The sequence below is a fragment of the Sphaerodactylus townsendi genome, linkage group LG06 (assembly GCF_021028975.2).
Source record: "Sphaerodactylus townsendi isolate TG3544 linkage group LG06, MPM_Stown_v2.3, whole genome shotgun sequence".
NCBI lineage: Eukaryota > Metazoa > Chordata > Lepidosauria > Squamata > Sphaerodactylidae > Sphaerodactylus > Sphaerodactylus townsendi.
Window position 1 is genome coordinate 130,336,309 of NC_059430.1, and position 27,790 is coordinate 130,364,098.

The 27,790-nt window shown below is 46.5% G+C and overlaps 2 protein-coding genes across 2 annotated transcripts; one reads left to right on the forward strand and one right to left on the reverse strand.

Annotated features, from left to right (window-relative positions):
* The first annotated feature begins 202 nt into the window (after positions 1–202).
* LOC125435549 (adenosine receptor A1-like) lies at positions 203–1,249 on the forward strand. The gene has a single exon (XM_048501744.1). It carries the CDS (start codon positions 203–205, stop codon positions 1,247–1,249), a length of 1,047 nt encoding a protein of 348 aa, XP_048357701.1.
* Positions 1,250–14,910: 13,661 nt separating this feature from the next.
* On the reverse strand, positions 14,911–18,112 carry SNRPD2 (small nuclear ribonucleoprotein D2 polypeptide). Its single transcript, XM_048499169.1, has 3 exons — positions 17,986–18,112; positions 16,748–16,927; positions 14,911–15,339 (listed from the first exon to the last, which is right to left on the reverse strand). Coding segments are annotated over exons 1-3 (357 nt in total). The 5' UTR covers positions 17,988–18,112; the 3' UTR covers positions 14,911–15,164.
* Positions 18,113–27,790: the final 9,678 nt, after the last annotated feature.

The following is a 27,790-nucleotide window of genomic DNA, read 5'->3' on the forward strand; positions in this document are numbered from 1 at the left end:
TTCTCTAGACTCATTTAGCTATCAGTTTTGGGTTGTTGTTTTTTAATGCTGACCCATTTAGGCGATTTTGTGCTGCCCTTTTGTTTCACAGCTTTGTGGGAGTTCCCGGATGATTGGAATGATGGACCTGCAACGCACAGAGGCAGGAGAGCCTTAAGAGAAGATTTCTGCTAGCAAAACCGACATGGGCTGATGTCCTCTAATGGACACACTTGACAATGCTTCCTCTACGCCAGGGTGCTCCCGAGCATCGAACACGACGTCTCCAGTTCGGAACATCCCCTACTTTCTGAGTGAGAGTGCCATAGCACTGTTTTCCATCATGGGCAACCTCTTCATCTGCGCGGTTTTCTTGCGGAACAGGAAACTGCGGGCCATCATCACCAACTACTTCCTGGTCTCACTGGCTGTGGCAGACATCTTGGTAGGGGCAGTGGCAATCCCATGTGCCCAATTTACCGATATGGGATTGCCCCGGTACAGGCCACAGCTTTGCCTGTTGATGCTTTGTTCACTGCTCGTGCTCACCCAAGCCTCGGTGTTCGGGCTGTTAGCCATCGCGGTGGAGAGATACATCTCCATTTTGAAGCCTTTCCAGTACAAATCTTGGATGAGTCCCCGCAACTCGCTCTTGGTGATCCTAGCCTGCTGGGCACTGGCTGTTCTCATTGGTCTCTTCCCTATGATGGGCTGGCACAACCCTTTACCAGCCAATGGGCAATGCTTGTTCAACAGCATCATTGAAGACACCTACATGGTCTACTTCAATTTCATGACGTGCATGTTGGTGCCGTTGTCCATCATGATGGTGCTGTACGGCCGCATCTTCCTGGAAGTTCGGCGTCAGATCCGCAAGGTAGCCCAGGGGGAGGTCGATATCAGTGCTCAGCAGCGGCGGCGGATCGTTGTCCGCAAGGAAATGCAGACAGCCACCTCTCTCTTTATCATACTCTTCTGCTTCACCATTTGTTGGCTCCCAGTCCATATTCTCAACACCGTCATGCTTCTCTGCCCAACCTGCTACATCCCCAGTCAGCTCATCATGACGGCTATCATCCTGTCTCATGCCAATTCCGCCATCAACCCGGTCATCTACGTTTTCCGTGTGAGGTCCTTCCGGAAGGCCTTCGAGAAAGCCTTGTCCTCCGTCTGGTACTCCAAGGCCGTGGGCGTCTTCTCTACGTCTGGGATGATACCATCCACTGTGTCAGAAATGCCACTCCGAAATATCTCTCTGCCAGGGACGTGAACGCTATGACTTCCTCAAAACGAAACCGAACGTCTCTTGCCAAGTGAGGAGCTGACGTTTCAGACCTGGTGAATTTGCTGAAGGCTGTGTGCACGCCGTGGATGCAAAATTCTGCACGTGAGGAAATGTGCACATATTTGCAACCATTTATTTTGTGTGACTTAACACAGGAAGCGACCTTATACAGAATGGTTTTTTTTTTAATTTTGTAAACTTTATTGAAATATAATACACACAATGCTTTAAAGTTCTGGACAATGTTGGCTGTTATATGGATTCTATGCCTAATAAAGGTTTATCTATCTATCTATCTAGCTTTAAAGTTCATATTAAAAAAATACAGTAATTAAAGTCATACAAATATTTCACTTCCTGCTAATCATATTAGCTTTCTATCACTTTTACCAACTTATATTACAAATTCACATTTAAGTTTAATTCATACCATATTCATACCAAATTAATGCATTCCCATTTACTACTCCCTAGATGTTTTGCATTATATATATATACACACACACATATACATACATACACACATACACACGCACACACAAACATACACACAAACACACACACACACACACATATTCCTCATCTTAATGCTGAAGATACTTTGAGAGGTATATGAGTTCTTTTCTGTCTTTGGTATATTTCACCAGGTGATTCCATTCTTTAACACAGTTCTCCAAACATTTATTCATTACTAATGTTGATAGTTTATCTGTGGCCGCAAATTTCAATAATTTATTCATCCAATGTTCTGTCTTTGGCATGTCTTCCAATTTCCAATATCTGGCTATCAAAAATTTTGCCGCTGAGATAATATATAATGTCAATTTTTTGTTGTCTGAAAATCATAACCCAAAATATTTTCATGTTTAACATAAACATTCTAAAACTTTTAAAAATCTTTTTACAACTCCACCATATATGATCTAAGTGTAAGGCTGAACACATTCAGACAAAGCTAACTTTTAAAAAGGAACTTTATTGAATTATGTCGCCCTAACTACAGGGTGCTGGAACTGAGGATTCTTGTCCTCAGTTCCAGAATTTATTCTATTTACAAAAACAGGCAGCAACCAATCAGCTTTTCCCCTCCCCCCCCCTCCCCCCAAGCTCCTGGCCTCTCATTGGTTCTGACGCTCCGGTGGGATGTAGCTTCCCAGTTTGTTTTCCCACTCTTTGTAGGAAAAGGTGGGAGCCGGTGCATGCTGGGAGTTGCAGTCCTGACACAAAGGAACCTTTGTTTTGTTTACATCTTTAGCACATATTGGAAACTTCTGTATTGCTTACTCCCTGACCCTTTTAACTGGTGCGTTGAACCTGGGACCTTCAACATGACAAGCAAATGTTTTACCATTGAGCCATAGGTCTTGCCTTAAAACATGGGTGTAATGGGTTGGATTCCAATGTGCCCTTTCACACAATCATAGGCTGATTGAAGAGATAGAAAAAGTGCAGAGAAGGGCAACGAGGATGATTGAGGGACTGGAGCACCTTCCCTATGAAGAGAGGCTGCAGCGTTTGGGACTCTTTAGTTTGGAGAGGAGACATCTGAGGGGGGATATGATGGAAGTCTATACAATTGTGCATGGGGTAGAAAATGTTGACAGAGAGAAATTTTTCTCTCTTTCTCACAATACTAGAACCAGGGGGCATTCATTGAAAATGCTGGGGGAAGAATGAGGACTAATAAAAGGAAACACTTCTTCACACAATGTGCGATTGGTGTTTGGAATATGCTGCCACAGGAGGTGGTGATGGTCACTAACCTGGATAGCTTTAAAAGGGGCTTGGACAGATTTATGGAGGAGAAGTCGCTCTATGGCTCCCAATCTTGATCCTCCTTGATCTGAAGTTGCAAAGGCCTTAGCAGACCAGGTGCTCGGGAGCAGCAGCCGCAGAAGGCCATTGCTTTCACATCCTGCACGTGAGCTCCCCAAGGCACCTGGTGGGCCACTGCGAGTAGCAGAGAGCTGGACTAGATGGACTCTGGTCTGATCCAGCAGGCTCGTTCTTGTGTTCTTATGATTACCCACCATTATAGTGGCACATGGTGGGACAGGAAGCGTGTCAGGGCAAGAAATCTTGACCTAATGCGCTTCCTGTTTCCAGCGTGCCAAGAGAGGAGGCGCATCAGGGCAAGATTTCTTGTCCCAACATGTTTCTTGCTCTGTCCATGCTTCTCGTTTTCTCTGGGGAAATTTATTTATTTATTTATTTATTTTATTATATTTATATACCGCCCTCCCAAAAGGCTCAGGGTGGTGTCCATCAATAATAAAACAATTTGAAACATCATAGTATGTAATTTACATAAAATAATACATAAAATACCAAGACTACAGATGGCTTCAACCCCTCCCTCCCCCCTTTATATACCCACGGGAGGCCAGATGTTCTTATGGCAGAGTTGACATCATCCCAGCTTGCCAAACGCCTGGCGGAACAGGTCTGTTTTACAGGCCCTGCGGAAACTTTGTAAGTCCCGCAGGGCCCTGATCTCACCTGGAAGCCTGTTCCACCAGGTAGGGGCCAGAGCCGTAAAGGCCCTGGCCCTTGTAGAGGCCAGCTGGATCGCCTTGGGGCCAGGGATCACCAGTAGGTCCGCCTCCGATGAACGGAGGGGACTAGAAGGGTGATATAGGGCATTGAGAGCATTTCTGGCACGACTTTTCACACCAGAGCATGGCAAGGCTGGGGGACGCTGGCAGCGGGTAATCGGCCACGGACTTAGGATAGAAAGACTTCTTTGAGCAGAAAAGCACTGTTAGGTTCAGCCCAATGTATTCTGGTTTTGCTGCTCAGGGGTAAAGAAAATTGCTGCCCGTCAGAGCACAGTACTGAGCTAGACGAGCCCTCTGATGATGTCTGTAAGTTACTTGTGCCTGTATTGTCGAAGGCTTTCACGGCCGGAATCACTGGGGTGCTGTGTGGTTTCCGGGCTGTATGGCCGTGTTCTAGCAGCATTCTCTCCTGACGTTTCGCCTGCATCTGTGGCTGGCATCTTCCGAGGATCTGTGGCTGGCATCTTCCGAGGATCCTCTGAAGACGCCAGCCACAGATGCAGGCGAAACGTCAGGAGAGAATGCTGCTAGAACACGGCCATACAGCCCGGAAACCACACAGTACTTGTGCCTGGTTGGAAGAACTACTGTGATCTCTCCAGAGACTATAGCTGGTCATTTTAATGCAGGGATTCCATCACGCCAAGGAATGCAGAAACATTTCTCTTCCTTGTGCTTACGGCGTTCCTCATTTTCCCTAGTGCGGATGCACCAGAGCCAAATATGCTCCACAAGAGGGTGCTATAAGATCTCGTATACTTTTAAGGGTTTCATTTGGTCCATCCTGAAACAGAGAGTGGAGGGAGGGACATCGACACCCCACGTTGCTTCCTGTTAAGTCGTGCTTTGACTCACAAGAGACATTGGCCCCTTCCGCACATGCAGAATAATGCACTTTCAATCCGCTTTCACAATTGTTTACAAGTGAATTTTGCTATTCCACATGGCTGCAAAGTGCACTGAAAGTGGATTGAAAGTGCATTATTTTGCCTGTGTGGAAGGGGCCATTTTCCCAGGGAAAAAGTGGTTCTCCAACTTCCCGGGAAACTTCCCGGTGGACTCTTGCCTTCGGCAGCTGCTGGCCAGGTGCTTGTCCCCGGTCGTATTTGTGAAGTGAATGTGTGATGATTCTTTCTTCCAAACAGATGTACCAGTATGCACGGACAGGCAGGATGCGGGTGTTTGCTGTAATTTGTGAATAGAGCCAGAACGTTCCTACTGAGGAGGATCGGAGGGTGTCTGACAGCCCTGACATCTCTCTCACTAGGAAGGAAACTAAAGTCCAAGAACCAAAAGGAGCAGCAGTGGCGTAGGAGGTTAAGAGCTCGTGTATCTAATCTGGAGGAACCGGGTTTGATTCCCAGCTCTGCTGCCTGAGCTGTGGAGGCTTATCTGGGGAATTCAGATTAGCCTGTACACTCCCACACTCGCCAGCTGGGTGACCATGAGCTAGTCACAGCTTCTAGGAGCTCTCTCAGCCCCACCCACCTCACAGGGTGTTTGTTGTGAGGGGGGAAGGGCAAGGAGACTGTCAGCCCCTTTGAGTCTCCTGCAGGAGAGAAAGAGGGGATATAAATCCACACTCTTCTCCTTCTCCTTCTCCTTCTCCTTCTCCTTCTCCTTCTCCTTCTCCTTCTTCAAAACACCAAGGACAGAGGGGCAGAATTTGCTGACTGCAGTCCAAAAGATCCTCCCAGGCTGGGGCTGTCACTCATGCAGGGCAACTCCAATGTTCATACCCTGTTCAAAACAGCCAGTCGCTTGACCAGAGACCCTTCAACCGGCCTCCTTCTGGATGCAGCCACAGGACAGGGAAGTGAAAGGCAGCTCGTGGCCCCTATCACATCTCACTCACCTGCCCTGGTGAATGAGCTGCGGCCTCCACCTGTGGGTGGGCCCCTCTTTATGTGCGGTGGCAGCAACACTTACGGTCATTTGGGTGAAGAAGAGGAAGAGTTTGGATTTATATCCCCCCCTTTCTCTCCTGCAGGAGACTCAAAGGGGCTGACAATCTCCTTGCCCTTCCCCCCTCACAACAAACACCCTGTGAGGTAGGTGGGGCTGGGAGAGCTCCTAGAAGCTGTGACTAGCCCAAGGTCGCCCAGCTGGCGTGCGTGGGAGTGCCCAGGCTCATCTGAATTCCCCAGATCAGCTTCCACAGCTCAGGCGGCAGAGCGGGGAATCAAACCCGGTTCCTCCAGATTAGATGCATGAGCTCTTAACCTCCTACGCCACTGGTGGCGAATGAATTGTGACTGTTGCAGCCTGGGAGTGGGGGACGTTGACAACTTTGGGCTTTGACAACCTGGGAGTGGGGGACGTTGCCGCCACCTATGGAGGGCTGAGTAGACAGGCCCCGCCCTTCCAGTGGCAGCATCCTTGGTGGGGGCAGGCTGAAATGGCTTCTGCGGAATCCGAATAGACCCGTGGTGGCGAACGCCATCTGTTTTTTAAATGATTATGATCTGTAGCGCTGCATTTTAATTGATAATAATTTTTAGTATTTTTATCTTATGTATCCACTTGTTTGTATTTATGTTGTGAACCGCCCTGAGCCCTCCGGGGGAGGGCGGTATAAAAGTGGAACCAATAAATAAATAAATAAAATAAATAAATAAACCTTTGGCACTCCAGATATTATGAACTACAATTCCCATTAGCCCCTGCCAGCATGGCCAATTGGCCATGCTGGCACGGGCTGATGGGAATTGTAGTCCATAACATCTGGAGTGCCAAAGGTTCACCACCACTGGAATAGGCCTTTCCAAGGCCTCAGAGCCTCAGCAGCTGCCCAAGAGTGCCATGTTAGTTTGCTCTAGACGTGACTGCAACTCATCATAGGGCGCATGAGCAATTGTTGGTGTCTCGTGCTTGGGGTGGTGCTGGTACCGTGTTTCCCCGAATATAAGACAGTGTCTTATATTAATTTTTGCTCCCCAAGATGCGCTATGTCTTATTTTCAGGGGATGTCTTCTTTTTCTGTGTTCTGTTCGTCGGGCATGCTTCCAAACAAAAACTTTGCGACGTCTTACTTTCGGGGGATGCTTTTTATTTAGCACTTCATCAAAACCTCTACTACGTCTTCTTTTCAGGGGATATATTCGGGGAAACAGGGTATCATGTCTGCTCAAACAAAGAAACAGAGCTAACTTTATAACTTCAGATGTGCTCGCGCCCGAACGTGTAAGCAACGGCTATCTCACTGACCAATAGCTAATCAATAGGTCAGGTCGTAAACAGTGTCTTCAGCAATTTGTTTGCATACCAACAGTTAACTCTTGCAAAAATCCCAACAGAATGCACGGCCAGAGCTCACCACTGCTTCCCCAAGACTGAGGGGAGGGGAGGCTTGCCCAGTTGTGCCCAGGAAAAAAAAATGTCACATCCCCTCTTCTGCCACACTGGGGTGTGAGGACGAGGGGCAACAACTCACTTCCCACCCCAGCTAGTTCAGGTCTGGTTCTGTGTTGCTGCCCCCTGAGCTCCCGCGTGAACCGGTTCTGAGGCAGGAGTAGGAACGGACACAGCATAGCCAGTGGTGGGATCCACAAATTTTAGTAACAGGTTCCCATGGTGGTGGGATTCAAACTGTGGTGTAGTGCCAATGGGGCTGGGCAGGGCACGATGGGGGCGTGGCCGGGCATTCCTGGGGCGGGGCATTCCTGGGCAGGGCTGTGGCAAGGACACAGCCACTGTGCTGGTCCTTGGGCGGGAAACAAATGCACGCAGGTGCAGGCTGCCACGCTCACCGGTGCACCTCCTGCTAGACTGCTTCCAGTTTTGCGCGCTACTGCTGAGAGGAGGGGCGTCACTAAGGCAAAAATCACATGGCAAAATCACCCATTAGAAAGCCCCTCTCGGCACACACAAATAATTAGGAACCTACTCTCGGGAACCTGTGAGAACCTGCTGGATCCCACCTCTGAGCATAGCCCAGCTTCACGAGAGAAGCAAAAAGGGACAATCCCTGCCCCAAAGCACTTGGCCACGAAGGAGAACTGTCAGACTGGCCAACGATGAACTCCAGTTTGTTCCCTACAGGCCTGCACCCCAAGCTAGGTCTTGCTCGCCCCTGCAGAGCAGGCAACAGGCTCTGAGACAGTGCTATAGCCAAGTGCCCACGGGTCTAGGATCTGGCCTTATCGCGCTTCCCACTGTCAGCCAGAGCTGCCCTCTTCTGTTCTTCCTGAATTAATCATCAGGGCCCTGCCGTCGCCCCCGTTTCCTGCCTAGAAGTTGCCACCGCTGCAAAAACCTCTGACTTGCGGAAATCTGAGCTGCAGTCTGCACTGAACCTGAGCTGCAGTATTGAGCGGGATCTTCTCGCCTAGATGTGTGTCAGGAGAGGGTGGGGGGCACTCTAGGGACAGAAGAAGAGCCAAGTCCTCCGATGCCTTCACCTTTCACACGCACCCCTGTTCCACAGCAAGATTTGAAATGCTGGAAAAGCCTCGTTGTTGTTTGCAGTCAAGTTGCAGCCAATGTTACCGCGGGGTAACGAGTTAAGAAATTTTAAGCCCAAAAAGCTCAAGCCGACAAAGAATAAAACCAAAGAAATATTTTATTCAGGCCAACAACGGGCAAGTAAGCATCAGAGGAGCCACACTAAAATGGCTGTGGTTTCTTACTTTTATAGGATAAAGACAGGTTACATCAAAATGGCAGAAAAGAATACGCCCCAAAATGCCCTCATCATCAATCAATCATGTAGAAAGGAGGAGATTTTCCCTTTCCCCAAAACATTTGGGGCAGGCTAAAGCCCTTATTGCAAACCTGGGCATTATACGGCCCGCGGGCCACATCTGGCCCGCCGGATGACCCTGACTGGCCCCCCTGCCTTTTGGCCCGACCCTCCACAATATTTTCTGTTTCTTATGCGGCCCCATGGAAAAAATAATTGCCCACCCCTGTCTTATTGGAAGATGTCAGTATTTCATCCTTTGACGTTTGGTGAACTAAGGCCCTGTCTCACCTTATCAGTATTGTTCTTTGTTGCCCTATTTTCCAGACAAAGAGCCTAAACATTTAGCCGTGTTCCTTACTCTGTATCAGAAAAGGGCAACCTCAAGGTACCGTTAGAGACATTGAGACCTCAAAAACAACTTAGTTCACATATTTTGTGGAGTTGAGAACAAGGGGCATTCTTAGGCTGACCAGACGTCCTGCTTTTGTCGGGACCGTCCCGCCTTTAAACAATTTGTCCCGCGTCCCACGGGTTCCTCAAATTGTCCCGATTTTTGGGAGGCTGCCGCACTGCCTTCTGGGGCACAAGGCAGTGCAGCAGCCTCCTGCGCGCCCGGCCGCAGGAGCGCACTGCCTTCTGGGGCTTGCCGTTTGCAGGTTGTTATCAACACATGCGTGGAAGACATTGCGGAAGAGCTCGCGGTGCAAATGGAAAAGTGCTGGGCTCATGAGGAAACAGCTGGGGCATAACATGCCTGCCTTGAATCCCGGGAAGAACAGGGGAGCTGTGGGGAGTCAGAAGCAGGGCAAAAATCGCAGTGGCAGGTAAGCTCCCGGATCTACCACGGGGCATTTTGACCATGAAAAATCAGCCAGAAAACACTGGGGAAAAGCTCCATCTAGCCCAACCCACTAGTTATAAACATTTGGCAAGTGCCAGGAGAGGTGTGCACAGGCCCCAAGGTCCCCCACCCTGGCATAAAGTTAGTTTAAAAAACAAGGAAAAAAAGAACACACAAAGGCTACTGCAACAAAAAAACTTGTAATAAAGAAAGAAGTCAAGGGAACACAAAAGAACATAAGAACGAGCCTGCTGGATCAGACCAGAGTCCATCTAGTCCAGCAATCTGCTACTCGCAGTAGCCCACCAGGTGCCTTTGGGAGCTCACGCGCAGGATGTGAAAGCAATGGCCTTCTGCGGCTGCTGCTCCTGAGCACCTGGTCTGCTAAGGCATTTGCAATCTGAAATCAAGGAGGATCAAGATTTATTTATTTATTTCTTAGGCTTTTATACCGCCCTATCCCCGAAGGGCTCCGGGCGGTGTACAACATGTAGAAATAACAATATAGGATAGCTAAAACATTTAAAAGCAGCGATAAAAACCATAAGAACTAATTCTAATAATTAGAATGGCATCCAGCATTCTATTTTTTAAAATTCCCTCCCCCCAAAAGGGAGGAATGGCGAGTCTCATTGGATGATAGATGGCCCAGATGTCAGGGGCCAAAGGAGGCCAAAGATTGGTAGCCATAGATCAACTTCTCCTCCATAAATCTGTCCAAGCCCCTTTTAAAGCTATCCAGGTTAGTGGCCATCACCACCTCCTGCGGCAGCATATTCCAAACACCAATCACAGGTTGTGTGAAGAAGTGTTTCCTTTTATTAGTCCTAATTCTTCCCCCCAGCATTTTCAATTCCCCCCCAGCATATTCAATGAATGCCCCCTGGTTCTAGTATTGTGAGAAAGAGAGAAAAATGTCTCTCTGTCCACATTTTCTACCCCATGCATAATTTTATAGACTTCAATCCTATCCCCCCTCAGACGTCTCCTCTCCAAACTAAAGAGTCCCAAACGCTGCAGCCTCTCCTCATAAGGAAGGTGCCAAATAGGAATTCAATGTGTTATTTTGTGAGCTTTGGTGCATTGTAGTTTAAATCCCATTAGGCAAACTATGGTTGATATCTGCTCTAAAGCCCAACGTTAAAGGGAAGATAAAATGCTGTATCACATGAACTGTCAATCTAGTTCTGTTTTTAGAAGGGAAGGAATATGTAAGCTGCTTTGAGATTCCTTGTGACTGAGAAAAGCAGGGTATACATCCAAACCAGCAGGCAACACCCTTTCCCAGATGGATGCTCCTAGCATCGAACAATCAGGTCTGAATCCAGAGGTTCTATTTAGCAACCCTGGCTAATAGCTAGCGATTGATTTCTCTTCTATCTGTCCACCCCACCCCCCTTTTAAAATCCACTTGAGCCAGTAATCATCACCCCACCTTGTGAAAAAGGCAAACTCTATGCTGGGGATCATTAGGAAAGGAATTGATAATAAAACTGCAAAGATTGTCATGCCCTTATATAAAGCCGTGGTGCGACCGCACTTGGAGTCCTGTGTTCAGTTCTGGTCGCCACATCTCAAAAAAGGATATCGAAGAGATAGAAAAATTGCAGAGAAGGGCAACGAGGATGATTGAGGGACTGGAGCACCTTCCTTATGAGGAGAGGCTGCAGCGTTTGGGACTCTTTAGTTTGGAGAGGAGACGTCTGAGGGGGGATATGATTGAAGTCTATAAAATTATGCATGGGATAAAAAATGTTGACATAGAGAAATTTTTCTCTCTTTCTCACAATAGTAGAACCAGGGGGCATCCATTGAAAATGCTGGGGGGAAGAACTAGAACTAATAAAAGGAAACATTTTTTCACGCAACATGTGATGGGTGTTTGGAATATGCTGCCACAGGAGGTGGTGATGGCTACTAACCTGGATAGCTTTCAAAGGGGCTTGGACAGATTTATGGAGAAGTCAATTCATCCTCTTTGATCTCAGATTGCAAATGCCTTAGCAGACCAGGTGCTCAGGAGCAGCAGCCGCAGAAGGCCGTTGCTTTCACACCCTGCATGTGAGCTCCCAAAGGCACCTGGTGGGCCACTGCGAGTAGCAGAGAGCTGGACTAGATGGACTCTGGTCTGATCCAGATGGCTTGTTCTTATGTTCTTATGGTAGTGAATTCCAGCTTGCTTAGACTGAAACCAAGTTCTACTTTCACGCCAGGAAAGTTTTTACTCACTTTCTTTATGCCAAACCTAATTTCACAGATGATAAAGAGATCTGTGATGTCAACGATTACTTTTTTCCTGAGTCTAAAAAGACTAAAATTCTCCTGAGCCAGGAAAACTTGCTGGGTTACCTTGGGCCAATCACATGCCTACCTCACAAGCTTGTTGTGAGGATAAAATGGAAGAGAGAATGATGTAAGCCACTTCTGGTTCCTCCCTCCCACCTCCCCGGGGAGAAAGGCCAGCTATACATCAAGTAAATGAATATTTGTCCAAGTCAATGTTTAGTGGCATTTGCTTGAAATCTGAAGCTGGAACCTAGAATATAAAGTGACATATTCATATTTATCCTTTAGAATCTGAAAATACTTTATTTACCCACTCCCCAGCTTACTCTGTCCTCATAAAGATGGCTTTTTAGCGTACCTCAAGAAGTCAGGACTGCTTCTCTGCTAGTAATCTTCTGACAAGCCATCCATCTGTCACCATATAAGATTTCTCCCATTGTGACAGTGGGTTTTGCTGCACCCGGTCAAATGATTGGCCCCTTGAGGGTAATTGATACTTTTAAGTAAATTTGTTTTTAAGTGATGCTGCAGCCCCGCAAGACACGACTGTTAGGATGCACGAGGCGGTAAAAGGTTTGTCTTGTATCAAAGCAACACAAAGTCACTTTCAGAGGCTAGGGACGGTTTGAGTTTCAACTGGGGGTGGAGGGGGAGAAAGACAGCTGGGTCTAAAGAATGAGCTCATGCTGACATAGGGACAGAGGCAGCTGATGGGAGTGTGGGATAGGGAAGCATACAGATACCGAGCGCTGTAGATAGCACTTGAAAAATGGAAGAGCAAAGATTATGGCAGACAGAAGCTGGCCTGGGGGAGATACTAGAAGGCGTTGTTTCAGCTTCCAAAAAAATTAATATTTTATGTTCTATTGTATAGAAGTCAACAAGTGCTAAAAGAAAAGATGAATTCTGGCTTGGGAGAGAGTGGGATTTTAATTCATATCTGTTTGCAGATGTGTACATTATTGTAATTAACAACATTACCAGATGCCATTGTATTTAAAGGTCTTGGAGAAACATGGGGTTAAAGTATTGTCGGAGGCTTTCACGGCCGGAATCACTGGGGTGCTGTGTGGTTTCCGGGCTGTATGGCCATGTTCTAGCAGCATTCTCTCCTGACATTTCGCCTGCATCTGTGGCTGGCATCTTCAGAGGATCTGATAGTAGGAATGGAAAGCAAGTGGAGTATATATACTGTGAGGTCAAAAGGTGAGGCCCTCTGAATAGAGTAGCCTGGTATGTGAGTCACAAAGAAGTCTGTAGCCTCCTTAAAGCAGTCTTGGTTCAGATTTTTATTTTGGCAATTTTGTGCTTCATTAACACTAAAAAAAACTCCCAGGATTACAAGCTGAAACCCTTGTGCTCCCAGTAAAGACCCATGATTGGTCTCATTCGAGACAACGATGAAACCGCATACAGACGGGAGGTTGAACAACTAGCCTCGTGGTGCCACTGGAACAATCTAGAACTGAACACACTTAAAACCGTAGAAATGGTGGTAGATTTCAGGAGAAACCCTCCCATCCTACCTCCTCTCACAATACTAGACAACACAGTATCAACAGTAGAGACCTTTAAATTTCTAGGCTCCATCATATCTCATGACCTAAAATGGACACCTAATATCAAAAATGTCATTAAAAAAGCACAACAAAGAATGTTCTTTCTGCGCCAACTCAGGAAGCTCAAACTGCCCAAGGAGTTGCTGATACAGTTCTACAGAGGAATCATTGAGTCTGTCATCTGCACCTCTATAACTGTGTGGTTTGGTTCTGCAACCCAACAAGATCGACACAGACTTCAGAGAACAATCAGAACTGCAGAAAAAACAATTGCTGCTAACCTGCCTTCCATTGAGGACCTGTATACTGCACGGGTCAAAAAAAGGGCTGTGAAAATATTTACTGACCCCTCGCATCCTGGACATAAACTGTTTCAACTCTTACCCTCTAAACGTCGCTACAGAGTACTGCACACCAAGACAACTAGACATAAGAACAGTTTTTTCCCGAATGCCATCACTCTGCTAAACAAATAATTCCCTCGATAATGTCAAACTATTTATTATATATTTATTATATAATTACTGCACTACTTTTTTCATCATTCCTATTACCCATCTCCTCCCACTTATGACTGTATGACTATAGCCTGTGCTGACATTTTATTTTATTTTAAGATTTTACATTTTATGTTTTCATTACTATTGATTGTTTCCTGATTGCTTACTAGACCTATATGACAATCATTAAGTGCTGTACCTTATGATTCTTGACAAATGTATTTTTCTTTTATGTACATTGAGAGCATATGCACCGGAGACAAATTCCTTGTGTGTCCGATCACACTTGGCCAATAAAGATTCTATTCTATTCTATTCTATTTGCTTGTTTTAGTGTATATACAGCCTCAGGAGCAGCAGTGGCGTAGGAGGCTAAGAGCTCGTGTATCTAATCTGGAGGAACCGGGTTTGATTCCCAGCTCTGCCGCTTGAGTTGTGGAGGCTTATCTGGGGAATTCAGATTAGCCTGTACACTCCTACACACGCCAGCTGGGTGACCTTGGGCTAGTCACAGCTTCTCGGAGCTCTCTCAGCCCCACCCACCTCACAGGGTGTTTGTTGTGAGGGGGGAAGGGCAAGGAGATTGTAAGCCCCTTTGAGTCTCCTACAGAAGAGAAAGGGGGGATATAAATCCAAACTCTTCTTCTTCTTGTTCAGAATTTCTGTTCCAGGAAGGAGAATTTTTTTTAAAATGAACTTCTTCTGCTCTTGAAGTAAATGTGAATAGGGCCGTGGTGGCGAACCTTTGGCACTCCAGATGTTGGCCATGCTGGCAGGGGCTGATGGGAATTGTAGTCCATAACATCTGGAGTGCCAAAGGTTCGCCACCACTGGTATAGGGCACCCATCATTCCCAAGATTCAGACTTGTGATGGGAACTAAGCCAGCCAGCTGAAAACACCTGGTACCAAAGCATAGCTTTGGCCCAGATATGCGTAGACTTTTTGATGAAACCAAGGAAGAAAAATGCCATACTGTGGGGCAACGAAAGGGCATGATCACCAAGAAGAGGACAGCCAGGCCACAATTTCAGTGGGAAACAGAAGACCACAAAGCTAAGACGTGTGTTCCCCTCATATACAGAACTGCTTGCACAGAGAACAGGTTCTAAAGAGTTGGAGGGCACTCAGCCATATTCCAAAAACCATCACCCTGCATGGGCCACCAAGGGCCTCTTCTAGCAGAACAGTCTACACCAGAAAGGATCAAACCAAGAAATTTAACAAAATGTTTATTGCAAAATAAAATGAAATGCACTGAGCCAGTTCTCTGAGGAACAAGAGCGATTCAGTGACCTCACTTCCTCAGGAAACAAAAATGTGAGGGACAAGGACCAGTGACAGAAGGAGCAGCTGACAGGATGATCCAAGGGATAATTTCAACCAGCTATCTGGTTGGTGGTCCCAAAGACAGCATCAATGTGACCATACAGAGGAACCTCCATGCCTTTGTCTGGAATCTCTGACAGCTCATTATTTGCCAGCAATAAGAGGATTCCTCAGCACCACAATGACTGAATCTCCACGCAGGAACATCTTGGAGATGTAGCGATCCTTGTTGACGGGCTTCGATTTCTTCTTGCCTTTCCCGCTCTTCGGCACCTCCGTCCACATCTCCTTGACATTCTCCAACACCATGTTGCAGTGCCTGAAGGGAAGAAATTATTATGTGAAGACGAGATAGCACCCCACTGTTTTTTATTTTCTTTTTTTGCCATTAAGTCACAGCTGATTCACGGTGACCCTGTAGGGTTTTCCAGACAAGAAATGCAGTTCAGCAGTGGTTTGCCATTGTCTGCCTCTGCATCACAACCCTGGTATTGCTTGGTCTCCCATCCAAATACTTGCCAGGGTTGAGGCTGAAAGTGTGACTAGCTCAGCACGTTTTCATGGTAGAGTGGGGATTTGAACCGGCGTTGCCAAGATTCTAGTACGAGACCTTAACCACTACATCACCCTGACTCTCCCATCCCAATATATTCTTCTGCCAAACAATATCCCCATCCACTATGGTAGTGATGGCGAACCTTTTTGAGACCGAGTGCCCAAATGGCAACCCCAAACCCACTTATTTATCGCAAAGTGCCAACACGGCAATTTAACCCAAATACTGAGGTTTCAGTTTAGAAAAAACGGTTGGCTCCGAGGCATGTGTTACTCGGGAGTAAGCTTGGTGGTAGTTGTTGGCTTTGCTTTGAAGCAACCGTGCAACTCTTCCAACGGGTGAATCACGACCCTAGGAGGGTTTACTCAGAAGCAAGCCCCATTGCCAGCAACCAAGCTTACTCCCAGGTAAAGGATTGCGCTTTAGTTCTTTGCATGAAAATCAGTGGGGTTTAACAGCACTTAACAGGGTTACCTACACTGCTTCCCCAAAACTAGGTCTTCGGTTTAATGCTAATAATCGAGCCCAGCGGCCCAGGCCAGCCTAGATGTCGGGGGGGGGGGGCGCAATCCCCCCCCCACATGATGAATTCTGTTTGTGCATGCCCACAGAGAGGGCTCTGAGTGCCACCTCTGGCACCCGTGCCATAGGTTCGCCATCACTGCATTATGGAGAGTCCTTCAACAGATACGGCATGTCCAGAGACAGTACAGCTCTGAATACAAGTGGTAGAAGGCAACATCTGAGGAAGGCCCCAGCCTCTATGTCCAGTCTGTTGGCTCTCCAGAGTAACTGACTGGCTGCTCTGCAAAACAGCATCTGGATGAGATGGACCATAGGTCTGATCCAGCAGGGCACTTATGTTCTTAGGAGAGTAGGAGCTGTGGCTCAGTCGAACATCTTTTTTGCATGCAGAAGGTCCCAAGTTCAATTCCCAGCAGCTCCAGTCAAAAGAAGCAGGCAGCAAATGACCTGAAGGGCCACCACCCTGGGGAGCTGCTGTCAGTCTGTGTAGAAAAATACTGACTTTGTGATGGATGAATATTCTGATTCAGTATGAGGCAGCTTCATGTCTGTGCATGCACATAGGAGTCCACAAGTATTTCAGGTGGCTGGAGTCAATCTTTCGCACTACTGGGCCATGCCAGTGAAAACCACAGGAGACACCTACCTGTCAAAGGCCTTCACACGACCCAGAAGTTTCTTGTTGTTGCGACAGTTGATCAGCACTTGGGTGTTGTTTTTGACAGACTGTGTGAGGACAGAAAGGGGCCCCGTGTTGAACTCTTCCTCTTCCCTCTTCTGCAACTCCTCCGGAGTCATCTCACTCTTGGGCTTATTTAAGAGGCTCCTAAGAGAGGTAAGTGAAACAGCAGCTGTTGAGCATTCTCCTTGCTATGCTTCAGAAATACTGCCAAAGTAGCAAGTGGAAGTTAGCCTACACCAGTGGTGGCGAACCTTTGGCACTCCAGATGTTATGGACTACAATTGACCATGCTGGCAGGGGCTGATGGGAATTGTAGTCCATAACATCTGGAGTGCCAAAGGTTTACCACCATGGGCCTACACTAACTAGAAAACACACCAAAACAAGCTGGCTGCTATTGGGTGTGGATGAGGGTGGGGGTTACACTAAAGGCAACCTCTTCTACCCAAACATGAATTTTCTTAGTACTGTTGAACGCTTCAATGGCCAGAACCAACCAGCTGTGGTGGGCTTTCTGGACTGCGTGGCCATGGTCTGGTAGTTTCTGCTCCTAACATTTTGCCCAAATCTATGGCTGGCATCTTCAGAGGCATGTCACGGTAAGTGGTGTCTCTCTCCTTGGCACTATGCAAATGGAACTCCATCTGGACACATGCAAATGTGTCTCATCTGCGAGGTGGACAAAACATATACCCCACCACAAAATCGCTCCACACTGTGCCACACAGAAAAGCATCTCTTACTGTGACATGCCTCTGAAGATGCCAACCATAGATGCAGGTGAAACGTTAGGAGCGAAAACTACCAGACTATGAACCCACAATAGCCCGTGAAGTCTGGCCACCTTTGACAAGACAATGTTGGTGTTTTTTTCAATATTTCAGCAATGATTGCAGATATCTTAAAAGTAAATCAAATACAAAAAAAAGCAACTATAATTAATGAGGGGGAGGGAACTTGAAGACGTCCACGAAGAGGTCAATAAGGACCAACGAGGGTGAGCAACCCATCACACACAAGGATAATAACAACACCCACCCACAAATTACCCAGGCAGAAGCGGCGTTCACAAAACTACAACCAACAACGCCGTTCTGCAATGTTTGGGCGCGACTACATTAATAGTTACGGTACAACCGGGGTGTCCCTCACTCCCTCCCCATTTAATCCCCCCTCCCTATTTAATTCCCCCCCCTGCTCACATGATGCCGCCCTAAAGCCAAATCGCCAACACGCGTGTACGATTATTTCGTTCACTACGAGCCGCGGTTCCCCTTCACTTCCGCTTCCGGATCATTCGACGAGCGCGTGCGCAGTGCATGCGCTTATCAGGGGCCTCGACCTCCGCTGGGAGTGTTGCCATGGCTACAATTACGGCAGGCGGGAGGAGGCAAAAGACCTTCGAGGGCGTATTCGGCCCTCGCACGCTGTGCGGGGATTGGTTTTGTTGGTATTTAGGTTGATGCCGGTTTAAAAACTTACTGGGGAAGCGGGAGAGAGAAATGCCTGAGCATTTATTACTATTTATTACTACTATTTATTACTATTCCACTTTACAGTGTAACAAAATATTTTTTCTCCACCTTTAAGAAAAAAAACAAAACCCTGGCGAAGTGTTACACATATTGGGAGTGGCAAGAGGACGCATGAAGCCACTTTTAAAAAATCCTAGATCTGACAGTGCATGAAAGAGACAGTAACCATGGTTTCATTTCATTGCACATTTATTTGTAATATGCCACCTTCCTGCCTCTTACCAGAGGGCTTTCCAAACAGTCTTTCAAAACAGCAACAACCAAAGATGAAAATTCAACAATTTGCAAAGTCCTGTCAAAATAGACTCCAGCTGCCATTAGCTGAAAGCTCTCAAAACTAACGTGCTGCAGGATTTGCTAAAAAGCACACGGGGAAAAAATATGCCTCACTTAAAAGTCAGTGTAGCAAAAAAGATGTCCAAGAATGGGCAGCAGCTATTCACTCCCCTGACACAACTGGAAAATGCAGGGAGGCGAATGATAGCGGAGCCAGAAGTGATTTTATTCCATTTCTGGTCTTGTTTTGAATAAAGATGGAACAATGTTTTATTCCTGTATAAATTAGGTAGGAGCAAACTGTATTAGATAGAAAGTAGGAATTATAGCTAACTTTTGTATTTGCGTATGCATGGAACCTCCTTGGCTCAAGGCAGGAATCCACCCCTGCTCCACCTAGGTCCTTTCATTTGTAAAAACCCTGAATGGACGTTGACAAAAGGGACCCCAGAAGAAGCGCCTCAATCTGCCTAATCCCACCAGCAGGCAGATAAGGGTGCCGTCGTCGTTAAGTTTCGTTTCCTGACCCCAAGCACCCAAAGGACTCTTTTGTGTTCTTCCCACCAGTGCCTGGGTCATCGCCTCGCCCTGCCTCTGCCGCGAAATTCAAGAAGGGACTGCCCGCTGGACTCTAATTGGTTCCCATGTACTTGTAGATGTATGATTGGTTGTCATGTATTTTGTGAATGAATGGTTGTAGGCTGTCCTGTATTCTCCCGGATTCCCGGCAGGAGTAAGTGTATTTAAGATGCTGTAAAGCTGCTAGGCAGCGCAGTTGCCGTGGTGCGGAGGTGCTGACACGTAGGTCAGCATCTCAATAAAACCTTTTATTATTTCACTATACTCGCTGTGTTGGGTCCCGTTTCTGTTCCCCTGCGCTGCTGAGAGCTGGTTGGTCTGGAGCTATTAAAAGTTACCAGGCAGCGCGGTAACACTATGTGGAACTTCCATGCTCCGAGGCAGTATACCTCTCTGCCTGCTGCTGCTGCGAGTTAAACCTCAGAAAATGGCTAGTCTTCTATTGAACCACCAGTTAGCAAAAGAGCTACCTTCCTCCTGGGAATTTCTACCAGCAGAAATGGTGTCAGATTTCGGAGGCTTCCTCTCAGGTAAATACACACAGCTTTGTAGCTATGTAGACTACCAATGCTATTAATTGATGACATCTGCCTCTTGCCCTTCTTCCAAAGGCCTAAAGCTAAACTGGGGAATTCATAGACTTTTCACAACAATCCTGTATGGCAGTTTATGCTGAGAAAGAAAGAGTACTACAGGGCTTAGCAGAGGATTCTTTGGAAGTGCTGGGACAGCACTCTGGCTACTGCACCACATCGGCCTCCCCAAACAGGCTGATGCAACTCTGTCATTTTGGCCTGCTGCTGTTTGAGTTGAATTGGAAAATTCAGGAGATTTAAGGGAAAACCTCACTGGCATATAATAGTACTGAGTCCATCATCCAAGTGATAACAGAGTCAGAAGTGATTTTATTCAATTTCTGATCTGGTTTGTAAATGAAGATGGAACTGTGTTTTATTTCTGTATAAGTTAAGTAGGAACAAACTGTATTAGGCCGTTTCCGCACAGAGGTGGAAGCGGCTGGGTCGGTGCATTTCGCGCCGACCTGATGACGCTGGGACCGTTTGCATGAACGGTCCCAGAAAGAGCCGGGATGACGGCACCGCGGAGCGCCATCGCCCGGCCGACCCGGCGCGTCCCCAGCCCTCCGGCACGTTGCTGAGGCCTGGAGACACCCCCCCCCCCGGCCCTGCGCAACTGCTCCAGCATCGCCAGGCATGGTGTCCCCAGACGCCTCGGGCGACTGGCGCCTGGAGGGCCGGATAGGACAAGGTAGGTGGAGGGGGGGCGTGGGGGGCGGAAGCGCCTGGAAGCTGCTGGCGTCCGCACGGCAGCGGCTTCGAGCCGGCATTTCCACAACAAGTGCGCTTCCAAGCGCACTGTGGAAACGCCGGCTTCGGGCCAGGCAGCCGGCGCGAGGGCGGCGCGGCTGCAAAGCAGCTGCGCCCCCTGTGCGAATGGCGGCCTGGGGACGGCGTTTTTGCCGTCCCCAGGCTGCCATTAAACGCCCGTGCGGAAACAGCCTTAGATAGAAAGTAGGAATTATAGCTATCTTTTGTATTTGCGTCTGCATGGAACCTCCTTGGCTCAAGGCAGGAATCCACCCCTGCTCCACCTGGGCACGTCCCTTTCATTTGTAAAAACCCTGAATGGACGTTGACAAAAGGGACCTCGGAAGAAGCGCCTCAATCTGCCTTATTTCACTATACTCGCTGTGTTGGGTCCCGTTTCTGTTCCCCTGCGCTGCCGAGAGCTGGTTGGTCTGGAACTATTAAAAGTTACCAGGCAGCTCGATAACACAAGGACACCCATTTTCTGCTTGGGAACCGATATCTGTGGTCTAGAGATCAGTTCAGGAGATCTCCATGCTTCACCTGGACGTTGGTAATCCTAAAAACCAATAAGGTTCACAGATCATATTGTGGATCATATTTAATGAACATATTTAAGGCTTTAGCTTCTGTAGCTTTTGCTTGCTAAGGAAAGTGCTAAGCAGAACAGTGCAGACACGTGCAGTAAAAGACTGCAAAACTTGCAAGAACTGGACATGTCCAGTACAACTGGAATGTGTATGAACAAATGGATTTAGAATATGTGACCCGATCTGGAATAGCCTGCTTTTTGTTTGTTTCAGTGTATAAAAGACTTGCTTTTGGCAGAGTTCCGCAGAGAAATGCATAGTGGGCACGAGCCCTGTTTTTCTTGCTGGCAAACAGTAAAGTTTAGTTCTGGAACTTTTGATGGTTCATAATCTTAACTTTTTGCTTAACATCATCTTTCTTCCAGCCGTAAATTGTGTTGCTGACTTTTTATACAATTGTGCCCTACTTTTAATCACACAAGTTATATAAAAGTAATTCACAGGGCACCAAGCACTTCAGAAACTTACTTTAGTTCAGGGGTGTAACAAGGCAAACTGGAGCCCTGGGCAAAACCTGAGTTGGATGCCCCCCCTTGGGCGGCCACCCAACCACCACCGGAAAAAATTTTTTGCACCAAACTTGGGGGGTAGCATAAGGACAGTCTCCTGATGATACACTGAAATTTTGGTGCTGCTAGCCTAAAAACTGCACCCCCTGCAGGCCAAAAACTGAAAAGCATTTTTGGTGCCCCCCACAAGGTGATGCCCTGGGCAGCTGCCCACCTTGCCCAATGGGCATTACGCCCCTGCTTTAGTTAGAGAAACGAAAGTGAAGAGGCCATCATCCTGCTTTGCTGAATAAACTTTGGTCTTTTCCGCACAGCCGATTCTCGTATTGTGTGTCTGGGTCTTCCAAGATAGCTCATCAAAAATTAGAAATTAACAAACTGGAAAACCATATTGCTGCTGGAATTGGCAGGAGCTGAAAAGAAGCCCAGGTACGTTGCATCCTGAGCGAACATGACCTAAGGCAAGTTCTGAAAATGGCCGCTGCTATGGAGGTTTTAAGTGGGAGAAAATGGCAGGCACCGGCAAAAATAAAAGTGAGAGCTTCATTGGGTGGGAGTAAACCTTTCATGCTGTTTGTTCGCATAGGGCAAGCAGGAGACGTCTTCAACCCATCTTGGGGGGGGGAAAGATCACTAATTTGGCGTTTTCTGAAAACCTTGGGTTGAGCTGAAATAAAACATCCTAAGGATGTTGAGGGGAAAAACCTGTATGGAGTTGCTCCCCAAAACGCTTTTTTCCTGTCTTCAAGATGATAAGCACGGAGCAAAACTCTTCTGTAGCAAGCAGACAAGGAGGTTCAAAGCGCTGTTGTCTGTGTAACATATTTTATACCTTTGCAGATTTTCCTAGCTCATTGGCTGGGTCAAGAGGACGTACAGGCTGGTCATCTCATACCCTCCACCCTATACCCACCTTACATCTCAATAGCTAAGTCCAAAATACCTTACAATGGTTGCTATAACAACTAAATTCTATTCCGTTTTTATCGGTGTTTTCTGTGCGCTTCTGCCTCCTTATCTCCTTTGCCCTACCCAAGTTTCAGCCTTTTCTGAAAAGTTCAGTATCCCTTTGAGGTGGGCCTCTTCAGTTTTGTTTCTCTATCTAAAGTAAGTTTCTGAAGTGCTTGGTGCCCTGTGAATTACTTTGACATAACTTGTGTGATTAAATATACATTTCCCTTATGGCTTAAAGACATCTATAAGCTAACATCCCTATCAAAGATGTTTTATTTATTCTCTGCAGTAAGGGCCACAGTTTGCATTCTGAGTTCTACTTGTCAAGAGTAAATGATGACTGCTAATGAAAGGTAAAAGGTGACTCGAGGCTTTGAGGGAGGATTTGACCTCCAAAATTTCCTATCCTTAACAACCTCGCTCAGGTCTTGCAAACTGAGGGCTGTAGCTTCAGTCAATCTATCTCATATTGTTAGCACGGGGTAACGTGTTTAATAAGAGTAAGCTAATAAGCTTGAGCCGACAAGGAATAATTAAATAAATAATTTTTATTCCAAACCCACAGAGGGTCTCTTTTAGAATCAGAGGAGTCGCGCTGATTTTACAAAAGTCACAGTTCTTATAGGATAAAGACAGCTGATGCATCATAAATGTTGCAAAGCCAAACCCTGTCAATTCATGACGTTTCAGTATTCTCATCATTGTTAATCATGGCGATACATTGATAAATAGCATTCTTAAGAATATAGTTTCTCACATGGCTTGACTCACTCTTTGCTTTAATTCTGCTGATCAGTTATTTTTCTTTACACACACTTTCTCAGCTCGTTGCTAAGTGAAAGTATCTTTTCTTTGGAATGTGGGAAGAAACAATAGGGGCTGTTTTAGAAAGCAAAGGGCCTTTGCTATCTCTGAGCAATAATTCTTAATACTAAAATGTCTTCAAGAAAACTTGCTTAAGTTACATATAAGTGTACTTCAGTTGAAATGTTGAAATGCTTTATTTCTATTTTCTAATTTCTGGGTCTGTGCTTTAGATGTGTTTTAGTTAAAGACATTATTTTCATGAGCTTTGTCTTTGCACACAAGCATAAGAAGTATCTTTTTCTGGAATGAAGGAACATTGAATGCTTTTTCTTAACAAAGACACTTTTTTAATGATTCTGTGAAATGACTTTAAGCTGTATTTCTGCCAGAATCTTTTTTCTCTCCATTATTTTTCTTGAGAATGTATATCATCAAACCTCCCCCTTACATTGGGAGGTAGACCTCAGGTCCACAAACATACTGGGTAAAGATACTCTCCTAAAAACTCCAAAGAAATCTTGGTTCGAGGAGCTGAAAGAGCTGAGGATGACCCCACTTCAATCAACGGAAGCCCACCCGAACATCAGCATCCCTCTATCAAATGGAAGCCCACCCGAACATCAGCATCCCACTTTCTATTTCTTTCTATCATTCTTTCTTTCTTCTGTGCTTACAATATTGGGTCTTTCCCTTTCCCTGCTGCAGTCCACTTTTCCTAGTATGATTGTCTTTTCTAGTTATTCTTGTCTTCTCGTAATGTGACCAAAGTACCATAGAATCTGAGAAGCATGGAAGACACAACTGGGTTGTGTATATGTTGAAGACCATAAAAGTCAACAGACGCCTGCCAGTGAGAGAGGCACACCAGTCTTGTGTTTAATCAACAGATGCTCTGGTTACCGGCAGCTGCTCACCCATCTCACATGTCCGCCTGCCCAGACGACATCCTTGAAGGATAGGCGCCCGCATCGCTGTGTCTTGTGTGGAACAGAGGTGAGGGACACTTCGTGGTTTGGTGGAAATCCAAGAAAGCTGACATTACATTCACTTGCCGCCCTGACTCCCTGGCCTAGTGGTGTAGTCCTCATGGTGGGTTTACATTAAAAGCACTCTTTTTAAAATAATTACCGTGGGGCCCACAACAGTGTGGATCTGAGAGCAAGTATTTTTTAAAAGGTGTTCTTTAAACAAAAATTGCAGTGTGTTTTGTGATAACAGCCGACAGTTTTCACTGGAGAGAAAGGCAGAGTATAAGAGAAGTAAACAAATAATGCCCACTTTCTTTCCACCCCTTCTGGCAAGGGGGTCAGGTCAGCCAACTGTTATTCCTCTGGATTCCTCTGGCCAACTCTTCTTCTGTTTCTCCTGTCCTCTGCTCTTTATTTATTATTTATTTATGATTGGGTTTTGTATACCGCCCTACCCCCGAAGGGCTCTGGGCGGTGAACAACATAAACCACATATATACAATAACCCTTAAATACATTAAAACAATTTAAAACGCAGCGCTCAGTAACAAACAATGTCCGCAATAACCCTCATTAAAACCCTCCCAAACAATGTCCGCAATCTATCGAATGTATCTAATCTGGAGGAACCGGGTTTGATTCCCAGCTCTGCCGCCTGAGCTGTGGAGGCTTCTCTGGGGAATTCAGATTAGCCTGTGCACTCCCACACACGCCAGCTGGGTGACCTTGGGCTAGTCACAGCTTCTCGGAGCTCTCTCAGCCCCGCCCACCTCACAGGGTGTTTGTTGCGAGGGGGGAAGGGCAACGAGATTGTAAGCCCCTTTGAGTCTCCTGCAGGAGAGAAAGGGGGGATATAAATCCAAACTCTTCTTCTTCTTCTTCTTCTTGCATCTATCGTAGTAATATCAAGTCTTAGATAAAACACAAGCACGACTGCTTGGGGAGCACATTAGAAATATCTTTATTGAGTTCTGGGAGTTTCATTTACACAAGTCAAAGTAACTCATGGCTTGGATTGGAACATTGGAATTTAAGGTACATTTCCACATGCCGGCAGAATTGATTCAAATTCAGCTGTGTTGGCAGAGACTATTGGTCGTACAGTTCCTGGGCGCTGTAGGATTGTGTTTACGGGCTCAGGGTGGCATGCTAGGTGGATAATACTCCTTAAAAATATCACACTAGCAGTTTGGAAATAATATGTTTAAACAACCCCACCCCCCCAATCGGCATGACCTTCCCCATTCAAAATGATCAAGGTGATTGTGAAGATAACATTGTAAAAACTTAAGCAGCATTCTGTCTTAAGAGCATACTTTCCAAACACCCTATCTTGGCTCCCGGCCAACTTTTAAATAAAAAATGCATGCTGGAGTACAAATCAGGATTTTTTAAAGCAATATAACAGGTGCTGCCTTTTCTTGAAGGGGTGACAGAGACAAGCTTATGTCTGGGCTTCAAGTTGAGGAACTTGCTTTTCTCTGAATGAAGGAAAATAAAAAAATTGCAACAAGTACAAATTCATAATAATTATAACAACAAAACCCCCCACACTATGGCAAAAGCACTGCAAAAATTAGATGTTAAAACAGTAGGCTGTTATTAAATGGCTCTCCAGCACCTTGATTCTGACATCAACGGCTTGTTTGATTCGGTGAGGTTGCATGATATCATATGTTCCTGGCCCCTTCCGCACACGCAAAATAATGCGTTTTCAAACCACTTTCACAATGGTTTGTAAGTGAATTTTGCTATTCCGCACAGCTTCAAAGAGCACTGAGAGCAGTTTGAAAGTGCATTATTCTGCATGTGCGGAATGAGCCTCTGAGTGGGGTTTGGCGGTGCTATTCAAGACGTACATGCTCTGAATCAAAATCAACAGAAATCAGTGGGTGCCAACTCTTCATTCATGGTCCAGTTAAGCCAGAGCACTTGGGTTTAAACTAACTTGCCGAAGCACATTTACTTGGAGAAATGCCGCTGGAGGGGCAAAGGATTTTGCAGTCAGATCCTAATGTAGAGATTGGGTGTGCTGATTCCAGAATGTGAATGACAACGGTGAAAAATACAGCTGACGTAACGGAGATTACTTAGGCAAGAGACAATAGCTGAGGTAGTTTGTCATTTGTCTGCCTGTGTCTAGCAATGCTGGACTTCCTTGGTAGTCTCCCATCCAAGGGCTAAAGGGGGCTGTTTCTTTTGAGACCCGATGAAATCACGCTAACCTAGACCAGTGATGGTGAACCTTTTCGAGACCGAGTGCCCAAACAGCAACCCAAAACCCACTTATTTATCGCAAAGTGCCAACACGGCAATTTAACCCGAATCCTGAGGTTTTAGTTTAGAAAGAACGGTTGGCTCCGAGGCGTGTGTTACTCAAGAGTAAGCTTGGTGGTAGTCGGTGGCTTTGCTTTGACGCAACCATGCAACTCTTCGAACGGGTGAATCACGACCCTAGGAGGGTTTACTCCGAAGCAAGCCACATTGCCAGCAACCGAGCTTACTCCCAGGTAAAGGATCACACTTTAGTTCTTTGCATGAAAATCAGTGGGGTTTAGCAGTGCTTAACAGGGTTACCTACACTGCTTCCCCAAAACTACGTCCTAGGTTTAATGCTAATAATCGAGCCCAGTGGCCCAGGCCAGCCTAGATGTGTGTGGGGGGGGGGCAATTCCCCCCCCACGATGAACTCTGTTTGTGTGTGCCCACAGAGAGGGCTCTGAGTGCCACCTCTGGCACCCGTGCCATAGGTTCGCCATCACTGACCTAGACCATCCAGGTCACCCAGCAATTATTTGCTTCCAAAATGCTCGAACTCCAAGGTGTCTGATACAATTGATTGACAAGTTCAGGACACATGAAAGGATAGACACAGCAGAATTGACTGTGTGCAGCTCACTCGGGGAATTATCTTCTGAAAGTTTCTTTGGTGGCTGCTGTAGCTTCACCTTTTTTTTGGTCTGGTTTGGTTTAAAGTTCACCGAAATCTGCTTTATTAATGACTACAATTATTTTAAAAAAATTAAACCTCCATGTTCAGAAGCAGCATACCTTTGATTGCAGGTGTTGTATCCATCCCCTTGCTAGCGAGCTTTCTTGATGGCCCCCACTGAAGGCAGGATCCTTGAGTGGATGGGCCTGAATCAGCAAGGTAATTTGCATATTGTTCTGAAATATCCAGTCCAAAGATGTGCAGTTCCGTGTTCTGAAATGCTCTCTGGACCAGTCCAGCGCGAAAAAGCCACAGTGCTGCGTTCTCACGCCAACCCGGGAGAAAATATGCAATGCTCTTCCTTTGGGGTGCTTTTGGCATTCCTGAGCTTGCAGCATAGCTCCAGGTAACAATGGGCCAGTGATGGCGAACCTTTTCGAGACCGGGTGCCCAAATTGCAACCCAAAACCCACTTATGTATCGCAAAGTGCCAACACAGCAATTTAACCTGAATACTGAGGTTTTAGTT